Here is a 15419-nt window from a genome sequence, read left to right as displayed (position 1 = left end):
GAGTCAAAATACATTAACAGAAAACATCCCTGAGGAAGCCCAGTATTCCACTTTGCAGAAAACTTGAAATCTATTGTCTTAAATAAGCTCCTATCACTAAAGGAAAACATTTGCAAAGAATTAAAGAAAATCAGGAAAACAATGTATGAACAAAACAAGGACTATCAACAAAAAAGACAAATTATAAAAGGGAATCAAATAGAAATTCTAGAAATAAGAAAACCAATAAATACATGAAAAGTTCAGTAGGGGGGTTCAATGGCAAATTTGAGAATGCAAAGACATAATCAGCAATCTCAAGGACAAGACAATTAAAGCTATATAGTCTGAGGAACAAAAAGAAAAAAGAGAATAAAGTGAAGAGAGCCTAAGAGATGAGGGGTTCATCTTCAAAAGAAACAATTTATGCATTAAGGGACTCCCAGAAGAAGAAGAGAGAAATGGGAAGAATACCTGAAGAAGTAACTGCCAAAAACTTACCAAATTTGATGAGATATGAGCCTACACGTGCAGAAGCACAATGAACCTCAAGTAGGTTAAACTCAAACAGAATTTGAGTCAAAACATGTCATTACCAACTGTTGAAGCCAGCAACAAAGAGAAAATATTCAAAACAGCGAGAAAGATGCATTTCATTATGCACAGGGGACCCCCAATCAAAGAGCAAAAAGCAGACGTCGTGTGCCTTCCATTGAAAGAATACACTACCACCCAAAATCTTGCCAAAGGAATTGAACCTGAGACTGATTAAGCCTCTCTATCCAGCTGTAACTTGCAGGCAATACAAAGGACCTGAAACATTTTGAAATGCACCATAACTATGAATCTAGACTATGGGAAACCACAGGTCAAATGTTCCAAGGTTTTTCAACATACAGACTTTAAAGAAGAGATGAAAGGAAAACGTATAAATTAAAAGAGACAAACACATCTAGTTTTTTAAAATGGGCAAGACTAAACTGTAATGTCTTAGATGCAAATTTAAAGAGAAATACAAAGAAAGGCTTAAGTTAGAATGTGCTGTGCTATGCCTAGTCACTCAGTCGGGTCCGACTCTTTGTAACCCTATGGACTGTATAGCCCACCAGGCTCCTCTGTCCATGGGATTCTTCAGGCAAGAATACTGGAGTGGGTTGCCATGCCCTCCTCCAGGGGATCTTCCCAACCCAGGGACTGAACCCAGGTCTCCTGCATTGCAGACAGATTCTTTACCATCTGAACTACCAAGGAAGCCCTAGGTCAGAATACTGATTACTTTTGCAGAGACAGAGGGACTATGATTGGGAGGGCCACAGCAAGAAGAGTTTCCTGAATGGCTGGTAAAATTCTGCTTGATTAATGGCGTTCATTTTATAATTCACTAAATTATCCTTTTGTTTTTGACTGCTTTTCTGTACTTATTGTATTTGACAATAAACAATTAAATAGTAAAAAAGAAAAAAAGGAGGAGGAAAGAAAGAAAATTCACAAAACAAGTGATCTGCTACAAAAGGAATACTTTGCTACACATAAAGTTACAGTAGTGACAAAGAACAAACCAATAAAAATACATAGAAACAAACATTTAGTGAGCTCCAATACAAACTAGGCAATTTATAACCATAAGAACAACATGGTTAAATAGATACTGCTATCCCCATTTCAAATCCAAACCTACTAAGCTATTAAGAGAATTCAAACCTAAAGTATATTTATCTCCCTGTATCTCACTGTTTGCTGAACCCAGGGTAGGCAAGGCACAAGTGGGGAAGCTGGAAGAAAACTCAAGGAACTGCAGACATGTTTCTTCTCTCCGGGCTAGCGCAACAGCCGTAAGGCAGACACGCTGTATTCTCTTGAGGTTGACCTAGCAGATGCAGACATAATGCAGCCTCAAGGGCTTTTCAGGTGGAGCTTATAGATGTTTGCAGAACAAAGGTGGCCTGTGGCCAAGGGGGTATGTTGTGAAGTGCGTGTGCAGGGCTATAAGTGACCTCAGCTGTTACATAACCATGTATTTACAAAACATGGGGCAAGAGCGAGAGGCCGTGGGTCCAAAGAGTCTCATCACTGCTATCTTGGCTAATCTGCTCTTTCCCTACAATACCTCTTCACCATATTCTATTTCTAAATGACAATTTAAAAAAAAACTCAACAACAATCAATAAGAAAAATAAAAAGAAACAGTTTATGAGAAAAACAAAGTTCATAACTAAGGAAGTCACAGAAAACAAAACTTCCAAGTAAATACTAAACCTGTGAAGAGATTCTCAACCTTGCTAATAATCAGGAAAATGTATTTAAAGCACTGAGATGCCATCTAAACCTAGAAAATTAACAAAAAGTGATAACACCAAGAGTTGTCAAGGACACAGCGAAACATCAGTGGTCAAAGCACATACAGGTACAAACACTGAAAAAAGCAATCTGGCAACAATATCCTGTAAGAGAAACTCCTGCACATGTGCACAAGGAGATAGGCACAAGAATATTTACTGTAGCACTGGAAAATGGAAATCACCTAATGGTCCATTATTATAACAAAATGTGTGCTGTGCTGTGCTTAGTCACTCAGTCCTACCCGACTCTTTGTGACCCCATGGACTGTAGCCTGCCAGGCTCCTCTGTCCATGGGGATTCTCCAGGTGAGCATACTGGAGTGGGTTGCCATGCCCTCCTAAAGGGGATATTCCCAACGCTGTGATAAAACCCAGGTCTCCCGCATTGCAGGCAGATTCTTTACTTCCCTGCCACCAGGGAAGTCCAATTTTTTAAAAAAAAAGTTTACATATTACAAATTATTCTTTCAAAAGAATGCTATATAGCAGTTTAAAATTGATGAAATTAATCTAAATGTGTTAAGATAACATAGATCAAGGTAAGTAAACTTCAGCTGGTAGGCCATGTCCTACCCACAGCCAAAAGAAATTGTTACATTTGTAAACAGTTGGAAAACAACAGAACAAGATTTTGTACAATAGTAAATTCTCAATATGACAAATATGGAAATTACATAAAATTCTAATTTCAATGTCTCTATATAGTCTATTGAAATATAGATAAGTTCATTCATTGGCATATTGTCTTAGGGATGCTATCATGCTACAACAATACAGTTGAGTATGTAGTCATGAAACAAACAGTATGACAAAGCCTAAAATATTTATTATATTGCCCTTAACAGAAAAAGTGTGCTGATCTGGGACATATAATTCTCAGAAACAATGCTGAGTGGAACAAGGTTAGAGAGCAAAAGTATACATATAATAAATAATTTATATAAAATTTAAAAACAAGTATTCCTACATCTATATTATCCCTGTTTTGCTGAAATACAGGCAGAGAAGCTACGTGGCTTATTCATCTCCCAACAAATCCAAGATTAAAGGATCTGAGACTCTACCGTCAGGTCTGCCCTTAAGAAGTGTGAACATAACATTAATACTGGTAAACAACTAAAACAATATCACAGAATTTTAAAATGTGGTTTCCTTGGTCCATATTTGCTAGTAAATTCATTCTAAAGCCTAGGGAGACTATAACACATTCTAAACCAGTTACTTAGAAAGAAATTCACAGAAGTTTCCCTAAGGGCTTCCCTGGTAGCTCAGGTTGTAAAGAATCCGCCTGCAGGAAACCCCGGGTTGATTCTGGGTCAGGAAGATCCCCTGGAGAAGGGACAGGCTACCCACTCCAGTAGTCTTACCTCAAGAATCCCCATAGACAGAGGAGCCTGGTGGGCTAAAAGGAAAAATATACAAATTAAAGCCGCTTTTTCAAGCTGAACAAAATAAAAGGACAGTTCAATAATGCCAACAAATCAAAGGTCAAGACATACCTTTTTCTATTTCTTTCTGAAACCAGATAAGAACACTGAAAAACATGAACCCTATACTCACATATTCTATGCACGTATCCCAAAAATATGATAATTAACCATTATTGAGCACTCATCGGTATCAGGCTTTGTAGTAAGTATTTTACATGGATTAACTTATTAAATCCTAACAAAGAAATTGGTAATGAAATTATCTCCACTACATACACATGGGGTGATTAAGGCTTAAAAAATTTAAGTAACTTGCATCAGGTCACAGAGTTGGACTCTAAGGTCAGACAATGACTTAATCACTATACATTCACGCAATGTATTTCTTTAGTATCTCCAATATACGTGTCTAGAAACTGGAGATACAGCAGTAAGGAAAAACCAATTCAAATTCATATCCTCATGAAGCATATATCCTAATATGTGAGAATGACAATAAATAACAAATATGTGACAGTCACAGGTGAATAAAGGACATAATAGAGGGGACAGGAGTGACTAGGAGTGCTACTTTAAAAAAGCTGATCAAGGAAGGCCTCTTTGAGGAGGTGATATCTGAACAGAGACCTAAATGAAATGAGGAAGCCAGTCATATAAACATATCCAGAGAAAGAACACCTCAGGTAGAGAAAAATACCAAGTATAGAAGTCCTCAAATAATTTTTAAAATGTCCTCAGGGAAGAGCATGCTTAATATATCCTGAGACTATCAAGGCACCCCCTGTGACTAGAGCACAGTAACAAGAGGAAGAGAAGGAAATGAGGTTTGAGAAGGCCTAGAGGCAGATCACGTAGGCACCTATAGGACAAAGCAAGCACCTTCAACTTTGATTAACTGTGATGGAAAGCCACTTTCGACTAGAGAGGTGACAGATTTTGACTTTAACTTTTACAGGATGATACTGCTCTTGCTGTGTACAAATTATCATTATCATAGTTGGGGGGGAGGGTAGAAGAATAGAATCAGGAAGACAGGTTAGGAGACGTTTATAGTAACCCAGATGGAAGATGAAAGAGGCTAATATTAGACTACTGATGGAACTAGTAGGGAAAAGTCTCATGCAGTTTGAATACTGCACCAACCAGAACTGATGGGCTGAATGTGGAATATGAGGTTTAGAAAAGAATCAAAAACAACTTCCATATTTTGCTCTGAATGAATGATTTTGTTGTTTAGTCGCTCAGTAGTGTCCGACTCTTTGCGACCCCATAGACTGCACCACGCCAGGCTTCCCTGGCCATCACCATCTCCCAGAGTTTGCTCAAACTCATGTCCATTGAGTTGATGATGCCATCCAACCATCTTACGCTCTGGTCACTCCTCCTCCTCCTGCCCTCAATCTTTCCCAACATCATGGGCTTTTCCTGGGAGTCAGTTCTTCACATCAGGTGGCCAAAGTAATGGAGCTTCAGCTTCAGCATCAGTCCTTCCAGTGAATATTCAGGACGGATTTCCTTTCAGATGGACTGGTTTGATCTCCTTGCAGTCCAATAGTATCTCAAGAGTCTTCTCCAACACCACAGTTCAAAAGCATCAATTCTTCAACATTCAGCCTTCTTTATGGCCCAACTCTCACATTTGTTCATGACTACTGAAAAAAATCAAAGCTTTGAGTATATGTACCTTTGTCAGCAAAGTGTTGTCTCTGCTTTTTAATACTCTGTCTAGGTTTGTCATAGCTTGAATGATAGTGCCATTTATTGACATGGGAAAGACTGAGGGAGAAGCAGAAAAGGAAATAAAAACAGGGTTCAACTTTGGACATATTAAGTTTGAAAGGTCTATTAGTTACCCAAATAGAAATGTTACACTCACAACTAAAAAAAGGAGTTAGAGCTCAGAGGCAAGTCAAGACTAAAGGAAAAAACATGGAAATCAACAGCATACAGATGAAAGGCAAAGTAATACAATCTAATGAGATTACATCAGGAGAGAGAACAGACTATAGAAGCAGATTAAATACTAAGCTCTCTGAAGCACTGGTGAGACTGGAAGAAAAGCAAGAGATCATGGTCCCAGGAGCCAAATGATGGAATGATCAACCATGTCAAAAGCAACAGGTTGAGTGAGAGGAATACTGAAAACTGGCTACTGGATTTGACCAATGATGACCCTGACAAAAGTGCTGCAGTGGAATTAGGAGACTAAGGCCTGATTTGCCTGGAATGGGTGCAGGAAAGAGTAAGAGCAGAAGAAATGAAAGAAGATACAGACAACTCTTTCAAGTGGTTTTATTCTAAAAAAAGAAAAAAGGACTCTCTTAATCACAGACAATTATTTCATATCCCTTGCTCGTTTGCCTGAATAACTGCAAGAGTCTCTTGAGTGGTCTCACTGCTTCCATTCAGTCAATGCTCCTTAGAGTAGTCAAACAGATGGGATTAAAATGAATGTCAGATCACGTTATTCCTCTGCTCAAAATTCTCCAGTGGTTTTTCATCTCTTTCAGCACAAAAGCCAAAAACCTTACCCTGTAAGACACTTACCCATCTAAAACTCTCCACAATTCAGCCCTCCTCTTCCCATCTTTCCCCTCTGACCTCACCCACTACTCTTCCTCTTACTCATTCTACTCTAGCCATACTTGGGCTCCTTGGTGTTCCTCAAACAAAATTTTGGAGCTAAAGGTATGCTTCCAGCCTAAGGAGCTTTCTACCTCTACCAAGTATACTCTTCCCTCAAAATTGAAATGCCTGTTTCTTACACCCTTCAGGTCTTTACTCAAACATCTCATTCCAAAGAGATGTCTTTCATAATAATGCTATTTAAAGCCATAAAATCTCCCACCACTCTATGTCCCCCTTTCCTGCTTTATTTTCTTCATAGTATTTATCACACTATGCTGCTGCTGCTAAGTCATTTCAGTCGTGTCCGGCTCTGTTTGACCCCATAGATGGCAGCCCACCAGGCTCCCCTGTCCCTGGGATTCTCCCGGCAAGAACACTAGAGTGGGTTGCCATTTCCTTCTCCAACGCATGAAAGTGAAAAGTGAAAGGGAAGTCGCTCAGTCGTGTCTGACTCTTCGCGACCCCATGGACTGCAGCCCACCAGGCTCCTCCGTTCATGGGATTTTCTAGGCAAGAGTACTGGAGTGGGGTGCCATCGCCTTCTCCATTGTCACCCTGTAGCACACTACATATTTTACTTATTTCTCTTATTATCTGATACAAGTGTACCATAGACAGAGTTGGTTTAATCACAGCTGGGATTTTCTCAAGTATGACAGGTATGACAGAAGGTACTGAAGGTACATACACAGGAATAATTATGATAGCCCATGAAATATTTAGTTGGACAAGGAGGAAAGTAGAGGCATGAGGTGACCAACAATGAAAAGATGATTTAGGAAAAACAAAAATCAACAGACCAGAGGTTACAAAGAGTTTGAACAATTTTTGGAGATGAATGAATGCGAGCTACAGAAACAGAAGATGACGTGAAGGTCAGAGTGTGGTAAGCTCTAAACTGAGATTTTAGAAGTGGACCTATTATTGGTAAAGATGAAATATGCCCAATGGACATGGAAGCAGGAAGCTCAGGTTGATATCAATTTTCCTCATCAATTATTTACTATATTTCCACTTTATATAGGGTCCTCACTGGTGGCTCAGCTGGTAAAGAATCTGCCTGCAATGTGGGAGACCTGGTTTCCATCCCTGGGTTGGGAAGATCCCCTGGAGAAGCAAACGGCTATCCACTCCAGTATTCTGGCCTGGAGAATTCCATGGACTGTATAGTCCATGGGGTCGCAAAGAGTCGGACACAGCTGAGCGACTTTGACTTTTACATCACCACTGTATATATGGCTATAGGGCAGAGAAAAGAGTTTGGGAGTTGACAATGAGGTACAACACTGAAACAAAAAGGTAGTCAACCATGTCGGACTAACAGTGCATCATGTGTAAGTCCTGACTCCCAGGGACACCTAGTCTCTGCTCTCCCCTGAGGACTTTGTCCTCCACCCCCAGGGCTAGCCCTTGACCCAACAACCTGGTTTTCAAACCTCTTTGGAACCCCAAGTACGTATATAAGAGAAGAAAAACAACCAATACCTGCTGATAAAAAAGATAATTACCAAGGTACCAAAAAGTACAAAACTAGGTAGCAAATTTAGCAAAGAACCATATAGTAGCTAAGACCAGCAATGAAGGCGGCATAGGGATTACAGTATGAAGCTGCCTCTGATAATCCTAATCATAGGTCACCATGAGTAACTGGGGTGGAAAAAGCTTTTAGGCTGATCTTAGGCTAAGAGGCATCCAGTAAAACAAAGATGGGAAAAATCTGTAAACAGATGTGTCCTATGCTCATCAGGGAAAACTGTCCAAGCTGCTTCAACCATCCCAGGCTCTCTGCTCCCAGGACCTTTGACAAAATCAAATCTCCCAAAGGTAATAGGTTTTCAGGGCTGGCCCTTACTTATATTACTTCAGGACAAGATGGGAGGAAAGAGTTAACAAACACTCTGTATTGAAAACTCATTGTCATTGCAGAGGTCAGACTGGAGTAGGTGCGTGCTAAGTCGCTTCAGTTGTGTCCAGCTCTTTGCAATCCTATGGACAGCTGCCTCCCAGGTTCCTCTGTCCACAGGATTCTCTAAGCAAAAATACTGATACTAGAATGGGTTGCCATGCCCTCTTCAAGGAGATCTTCCTGACCCAGGGATCAAACCCGAGTCTTTTATGTCTCCTCCACTGACAAGCGAGTTCTTTATCACTAGCACCCCAATGACTCAAATGATAAAGGATCCACCTGCAATGCAGGAGACTCAGGTTCGATCTCTGTGTCAGGAAGATACTCTGGAGAAGGGAATGGTCACCCACTCCAGTATTCTTGCCTGGAGAATTCCAAGAACAGAGGAGACTAGCGGGCTATAGTCCATGGGGTCACAAAGAGTTGGACATGACTAAGCAACTAAGCACACACCTTCCATTGAAAACTCAGCGTGAGTACCTGCTCAATTGCATCTGATATAGCCTGTCAGGCTCCTCTGTCAATGGAATTTCCCAGGCAAGAATACTGGAGTAAGTTGCCATTTCCTTCTCAGGGATCTTCCCAACCCAGGGATCGAACCAGCATCTCGAGCATTGGCAGGCAGAGTCTTTACTACTGTGCCACCTGTAAAGCCCCTGGGAAAACTCAGAAAAATTCTCAAATGCCCATGTCTTAATCACCATGTCCTACACTGTATCCTCCACACAGCTGCCAGAGTAACCCAGGTTAAAAAACAAGTAAGACCATCCTACTCCCCTACTTAACTCTTTTTAAACAGTGGTAAAGATCTTCTACCATCTAGGCTCTTTTAGGCTCTAAACTCATCATCTACGCCTCCAAGTTCAAATTCCAACAAAACCAAATCAATTACAGTTCCCTAAAAAATACATGCAGTTTTCCCTCTGTGTATTTTCTGCCCTGTGCTTTTGGGCTTCTCTGATAGCTCAGTTGGTAAAGAATTTGTCTGCAATGCAGGAGACCCCAGTTCAATTCCTGGTTTGGGAAAATCCTCTGGAGAAGAGATAGGCTACCCTCTCCAGTATTCTTGGGCTTCCCTTGTGGCTCAGCTGGTAAAGAATCTGCCTGCAATGCAGGAGACCTGGTTTTGATCCCCGGGCTTGGAAAATCCCCCAGAGAAGGGAAAGGCTACACACTCCAGTATTCTGGCCTGGAGAATTCCATGGACTATACAGTACACAGTCCATGGGGTCGCAAAGAGTTGGACATGACTGAGCAACTTTCACTTCACTTTGACTATACAATAACATTACAGTACCAAATAATGATTTTCATGAAAAAAAATTTTGAAAATTCCTTAATGGTGCTGAGAGAATTCTAGAAAGTAAAATTGAACTCCATCGTCTTCCATCTTCAAAAATGTCTCATTTTCTTTACTTACCTATTTCTCTCTTACTACCGTTATTACTCAACTCACCCAAATTCAAAATATTTGAATCATTTCCTGTTCATTCATTCAGTTAGTAAATAATTATTGTGCCTATTGTGACAAAGGCCTTGATTATGTATTATGGTATATAAAATGATGATATAGTTCCCACCCTCAATAATTTACAACTTAAAAGCAGATATGAAATAATATAAAATGAATACAGAAGGACAGAAGGGCTATTTATGACAGCCCAATCATAGAAAAGCAACTTCACAGAACAGTTTCTGTGGCATGAGTTAGGCCTGGAAGCTTGAGTAGAATTTCAATGGGCAAAGACTAAGACAAAAGTTTTTCAGATAGATAACTAATTAAAATAAAAATATGAAAGTGCCTAAGGAGGAAACAAATATTTACTGAGTGCCCATTATGTACCAGTTAAAACACTAAGGGCTGGTACAGTGATGATTAAGACAGCCTCTGAGGAGTTTTGTCTCTGATGAGAGACTGACAACCAATTAGGATATTGCTCAGGATATATTTCAAGTGCCAGCACACATCCATGTTTCTAATAAGTATTCAGACTAATAACTATGTTTCAAATACCATACTAGGCCCTAGGTATACAATAGTAAATGAAAGAATCTTGGCCTCAAAGAACTTGCTAACAAGAGAGATAAACTATTTCAATAATGTATGCTACAATGGATACAAAGCAAAGTATTAGGAACCAAGAGAAGGGGCTTCTAACTGATTCTAATAAAAAGTGATGTTTCAAGTAGACCTTGAATGCCAAGGTCTTCAAACTTTATTCTATGGTATTAAAAAGCTAATGAAAGTTTCTGAAGATAAAGCAATGAATTGATCATTTAAAAATACTTATTGCAACTCAGACAGGCAAGGAGTTCCAATCTTCTTTATTAGAATACAGAATAAATTAGAGGTTAAAAGGCTAAAAGCAGAGTAAACGCAGTTAAGATATTACAACAACCAAGACAAAAGTTTATAAATGGTGTAAATTAAGGTAATGACAGTGAGCATAAAGATTTGAAAGATATCATGAAGACAGAATCAGCAGAATCTGGGTAAGGGGGTCAAGAGAGAGCGAAAAGACAAAGACCAGAGATATAATTTCAAGTTTGAGGACCAGAGAAAGGAAAGACACAGGGAGAAGCACATTTCAAAACAGAACAATGGAATCTATCAATATTTCAATGATACAGTAAGCCACTCATCCAGAGATCCAAGTTCTGCATCCTGTTCAGAAATTATTCCTAAATACCAGCATGGTATAACATATAACAGCATTATTCCATGTCAGGAGAAATGAAGAACAAAGTCATTTCTGAAAGGTAGATACCTTGGTGATCAGCTAGGTTTTTACTCCTGAATGAATGGAATAATCCATCCCATCTCATAACACACAAAATTGAAAATTTTTAAGTTTTCAACAAATAATTTCAAGTCATGGAATTTCAAGACTCTATCAAATTATGAAAACCACTAATGTTAAGATCACAAATGCTGAGAGTCTAAGGTGGAAATGTTAGAAAGGTGGAAAGGCTAGAAATGGAAATATAGAGCTAAGAAAAGAGGTCAGGCCTAGAGACTCAGATGACTTTACAAGGAGGCTCTGTAACACAATGTCATGAACAAAGAGAACTACAGACCCTTTGGCTGAGTCGGTAAAGAATGCCTACAATGTGAAGAACTGGGTTCGATTCTTGGGTTGGGAAGATCCCTTGGAGGAGGGCATAGCAACCCACTCCAGTATTCTTGCCCAGAGAATTCCCACGACAAGAGTCGGACACAACTGAACGACTAAGCACAGCACGTAGACCCTACTCCGTATCCTAAGTACTTGCCATGAATAGGGTAAACCTGTTAAAAAACAAAATACAATTAAGAAAAAAACGTGTGGACTTCCCTGGTGGTCCAGTGGTTAAGAAACCACTTGCTAATGCAAGAGGCATGGATTCGATCCATGGTCAGGAAAAATTCCATGTGCCAAGGGGCAACTAAGCCAGTGTGCCACAACTACTGAGCCTGCACTCGCAACTACTGAGCCTTCACGTCATAACTAATGAAGCCCACATGTTCTAGAGCCCATAAGCTGCAACTACTGAAGCCCATGTACCCTGGAGCCTATGCTCTGCAACAAGATAAACCACCCCAATGAGAAGCCCATGCTTGGCAACTAGAGGGTAATCCCCACTCCCGGCAACTGGAGAAAAGCCTGAGCAGCAACAAGACCCAGCACAACCAAAAATGAATAAATAAATAAAAATTTTAAAACAAAGGATAAAAGAAAAAAGCTGGAAATTCTCTGTTGGTTCAGTGGTTAGGATTCAGTGTTTTCACACGCAGGGGCCTGGGTTCCCTGGTCAGGAAACTAAGATCCTGTAAGCCTCAGTATGACCAGAAAAAAGAAAAAGACAAAGCTAAGGACAGAGAGGAAACACATCCTCAAGGAACATACTGGGGACAGCGACAGAAAACAGAAAAAGACACCCAAGAAGCAGTCAGAGAAACAGGAGTAGAAAAGACATTATGACAAAAGAGAAGAAGACATCAAAAGAAACACATGGTCAAGAGTGACCAATAGTTCACAGAGGTCAGAGAAGAGGGAGGTTATCAGATTTAGTCATTTTATGGTCCCCAGGACTGCTGCAAATCTTTCCATGTAATTCTTTCACAATGAAAACTTTTAACAAATAGCCACACATTATTTTTCAACTTAAAAAAAGGAAGTTTTAGCATCTATCATGGTACATTTACACAATGGAAAACTATACAGCAGTGAAGAAGGACAAGCTTTTTCTAAAAGAAACAACATAGATGAATCTTACAGACATAGCTGAATGAAAGAGTACAGTCATAAAAGAGTTAAGCTGAATGATTTAATTTATATGAAGTTCAGAAGAGGCAACACTAATCCATGCTGATAGAGGCTGGTGAGTGGTTACCTCTAGAGATGAGTAATACCTGGGAGAAAACACAAAGGCACATTCTAGGGTACTGGAAATGTTCTACATCCTTATCTGACATAGGTGTATTCATTCTATAAAAATTCATGGGCTGAATGAACCTTTGATTTGCACTCTGTAGTCACATCACAATTAAAAAGTAAATAAACAAACATACAAGTTACTGATGACCTTGAAGACATCAGTTTGGGGAGAGTTTATGTGTAAAAGCCAAATATATGAGGAATGTATATAAGGTGAAGAAGCTGAGACAGTGAACTGTTGTTCAGTCACTCAGTTGTGTCCAATTCTGCAACCCCATGGACTGCAGCATGCCAGGCTTCTGTGTCCTTCACCATCTCCTGGAGCTTTCTCAGACTCCTGAATATAAAAACTCATTTTTCAAGAAGGTTGCTGGTTAGCAAAAATGAGATTACAAAGTAGCTTAAGTAGGTTACAAAACTCATGGAAATCTTGTTGTTTTGTTTTTATTTGAGGTATAAGACAACAAGGGCCTACAGAAGATAAGAGGGAATGAAATCAAAAACATAGAGAAATTAGCCTGGAAGAGGATAAGTACTTCCTTCTTTGAGATTTAAAAGGATGAGTGAACACAGAAATCCTGAGATAAAGGGGAAGAAATCAAGTAACCTTGAACTCTTCAGTGAAGCACTGGATAAGGTAAATTGGACCAGGTAAACTTGAGTCAGGAAAGGATCTGGGTTTTAAGTACATTTTAAAATGTTTTGAATAGGAACTGCAGAGAATATAAAAGACAAGGTTGAGAGAGAAAATTACAGTAAGAGGACAATGCTCAGCGGCCTCAAAGTAAGGGCAAAGATAGCAATAGCACAGTCTACTCAGCACTGGGTGGAGAATACAAGATAAAAAACCAACAGTGGGGGAAAGTCCAAGTGCTAACATGTGCATCACTGAAACTATATAATAATGATGTCTATGGAAAATACTTATTTAACATACAGGAAAGGTCTCCTGTTAGGCAGGAGACCTAACAGGACCCAGGACCCTTCAGATCTCCGAAGATGAAGTCAGTAGGGTCTTGAATAGTATGTGCAAAAGGGAAGCTGTCACTGGAGTCCATTACTACAATACATTTTTCTGTAAATCCCACAAGATCAAGGACCATGCAGGTACTCACTGAACTTCCTACAGCTACTAATGACAACTTCTCCCTCATAAAACTGACCTTTATCCCCTACTTCTAAATAACCCACACTTGATTAAAAAATTAATATATAAACACATCCTGTCCATTCAGAAACTCCACGAACTTTTTGCATTTCTTTCTATGTTTTTCCACTAAGATATTTTCAGTGGTAAACTCCTATAAGGCAGAGACTAAATCTATGAATTCTCTGCTCACAGTACTTCCTTTGGATTGCATACATGCATCCCCAAAGCACATGTTTTAAAAAGTGCTTTCTCGTGAAATGAATCATTACTGGAGAGAACTTTAACAATGGCTAGGAACATATTCCAACAAGACTATAACGATGGCCAAACCAGAGAATGCTTAGGAATGACATCTTTTTCACAACTGTCAAGGCAACCTCGAGAAAATAAGATAACATTTACTATATCACACTGACTGTCCCTACCTTACATTTTTTGCCCCTCTGGATAATTCCTCCATACCCCTTTAGTAAACCTATTCTTTGCACTTCATTCACTCCCAGCCCACATTCCGGCGTCTCTTCTTCTCCTCCAGAACCCTTTACCTCAAACTCCCATAGGACCATTTTTCATCCCTACGCTCTCATTTCCCATTCAACCCCAGACTAATACTTCCATTTCTCCACTCCGCATTTTTCTGCCTCTCTAGACCTCCCATTCCTCCTGCCCAACTTCAATTCAATCCCCACCCCTTCAACTCCCCCAGCCCAAATCTTCCCGCCCGAGACAGCCCTCCCCCATCAGTCCCATTCAGGCTCCCCCTCCCCATCCTTTCCCTGCGAGACCCCGGCCAGCCCTACCTGCTCCCTGACTTCGGGCCCTGCGGGCCCGGTCCGCTCCTCCAGTCGCTGCCTCCCGGGCGGCGCTCGCCGGCGCGGGGGCAGGGGCTGGGGCTGGGGCAGCTCCGCCGCCCGCTGAGCCCCATCCTCCCGGCCGGCTGCCGGCGGCGGCGGCGGCGGCGGCGGCTGCGGTCGATCGCGGCAGCGGCTCCGCTTCATATCTGCGGCTGGGCCCTGCGGGCGTCAGCGCCGCGACTGTCCCGGCCCCGCACCTCCCCGGGCCGCAGCGCTACCGCGCCAACCACCTCCCGCGGCCACCATGGCCCGGCGGGCACCCGAAGCCACCGATCCCAGCCCGCAGCTCCTCCGCGCTTTCTGGGGCCTCAAGGGCCGCGGCCTCCTCGGCGCTCCTTACGCAGGAGGCAGCATCGCCGCAGCCTCGTCCTGTCCCAGCCGGCACACGCTCGGCTGGTCACCCGCCGCCGCCGCCGCCGCCGCCGGCTCCACAGCCAGCCGCCCGCCCGCCTGCCTCTGGCCGGGCCCCGCCCCTCCCTTCCCCTCGCGCGCGCGCACCGGGAGCCCGCCCGCCACCTCCGGCCGCGCGCCGTCTCCCGCGCACGCGCCAGCGAACGGTCGCGAGAGACCCGCCCTTGGCCCCACCGCGTGGTGTGGGAGGGAGAGGGCGGAGAGCGGAAGGGGGCGGGGCCCCGAAGCGCCTGTGGTAGCCGCGGACGGTTCATTGATTCTTTCTTTCGTCCATTCATGAAATTGTGTGCCAGGCCAAGCCAAG

The 15419-nt window shown here is 41.7% G+C and overlaps 1 protein-coding gene across 4 annotated transcripts in view; it reads right to left on the bottom strand.

Annotated features, from left to right (window-relative positions):
- MAST2 (microtubule associated serine/threonine kinase 2) overlaps window positions 1-15173 on the bottom strand; it is a 199617-nt gene extending 184444 nt beyond the window's left edge. For 2 of the 4 annotated variants that reach the window (XM_027969430.2, XM_027969436.2), the window contains exon 1: window positions 14651-15173. In XM_027969430.2, the coding sequence (XP_027825231.1) occupies window positions 14651-14848 (198 nt within the window). In that variant the 5' untranslated portion in view covers window positions 14849-15173. Of the gene's footprint in view, window positions 1-1680; window positions 1869-3685; window positions 3778-14650 lie in introns of those variants that run through there. The other 2 variants (XM_060406588.1, XM_060406725.1) reach the window with 2 other exon arrangements.
- Window positions 15174-15419: the final 246 nt, after the last annotated feature.

The sequence above is a fragment of the Ovis aries genome, chromosome 1, assembly GCF_016772045.2.
Source record: "Ovis aries strain OAR_USU_Benz2616 breed Rambouillet chromosome 1, ARS-UI_Ramb_v3.0, whole genome shotgun sequence".
NCBI lineage: Eukaryota > Metazoa > Chordata > Mammalia > Artiodactyla > Bovidae > Ovis > Ovis aries.
The sequence above is the reverse complement of the archived record's forward strand: the minus strand, read 5'-3'. Positions and strand labels throughout refer to the sequence as shown.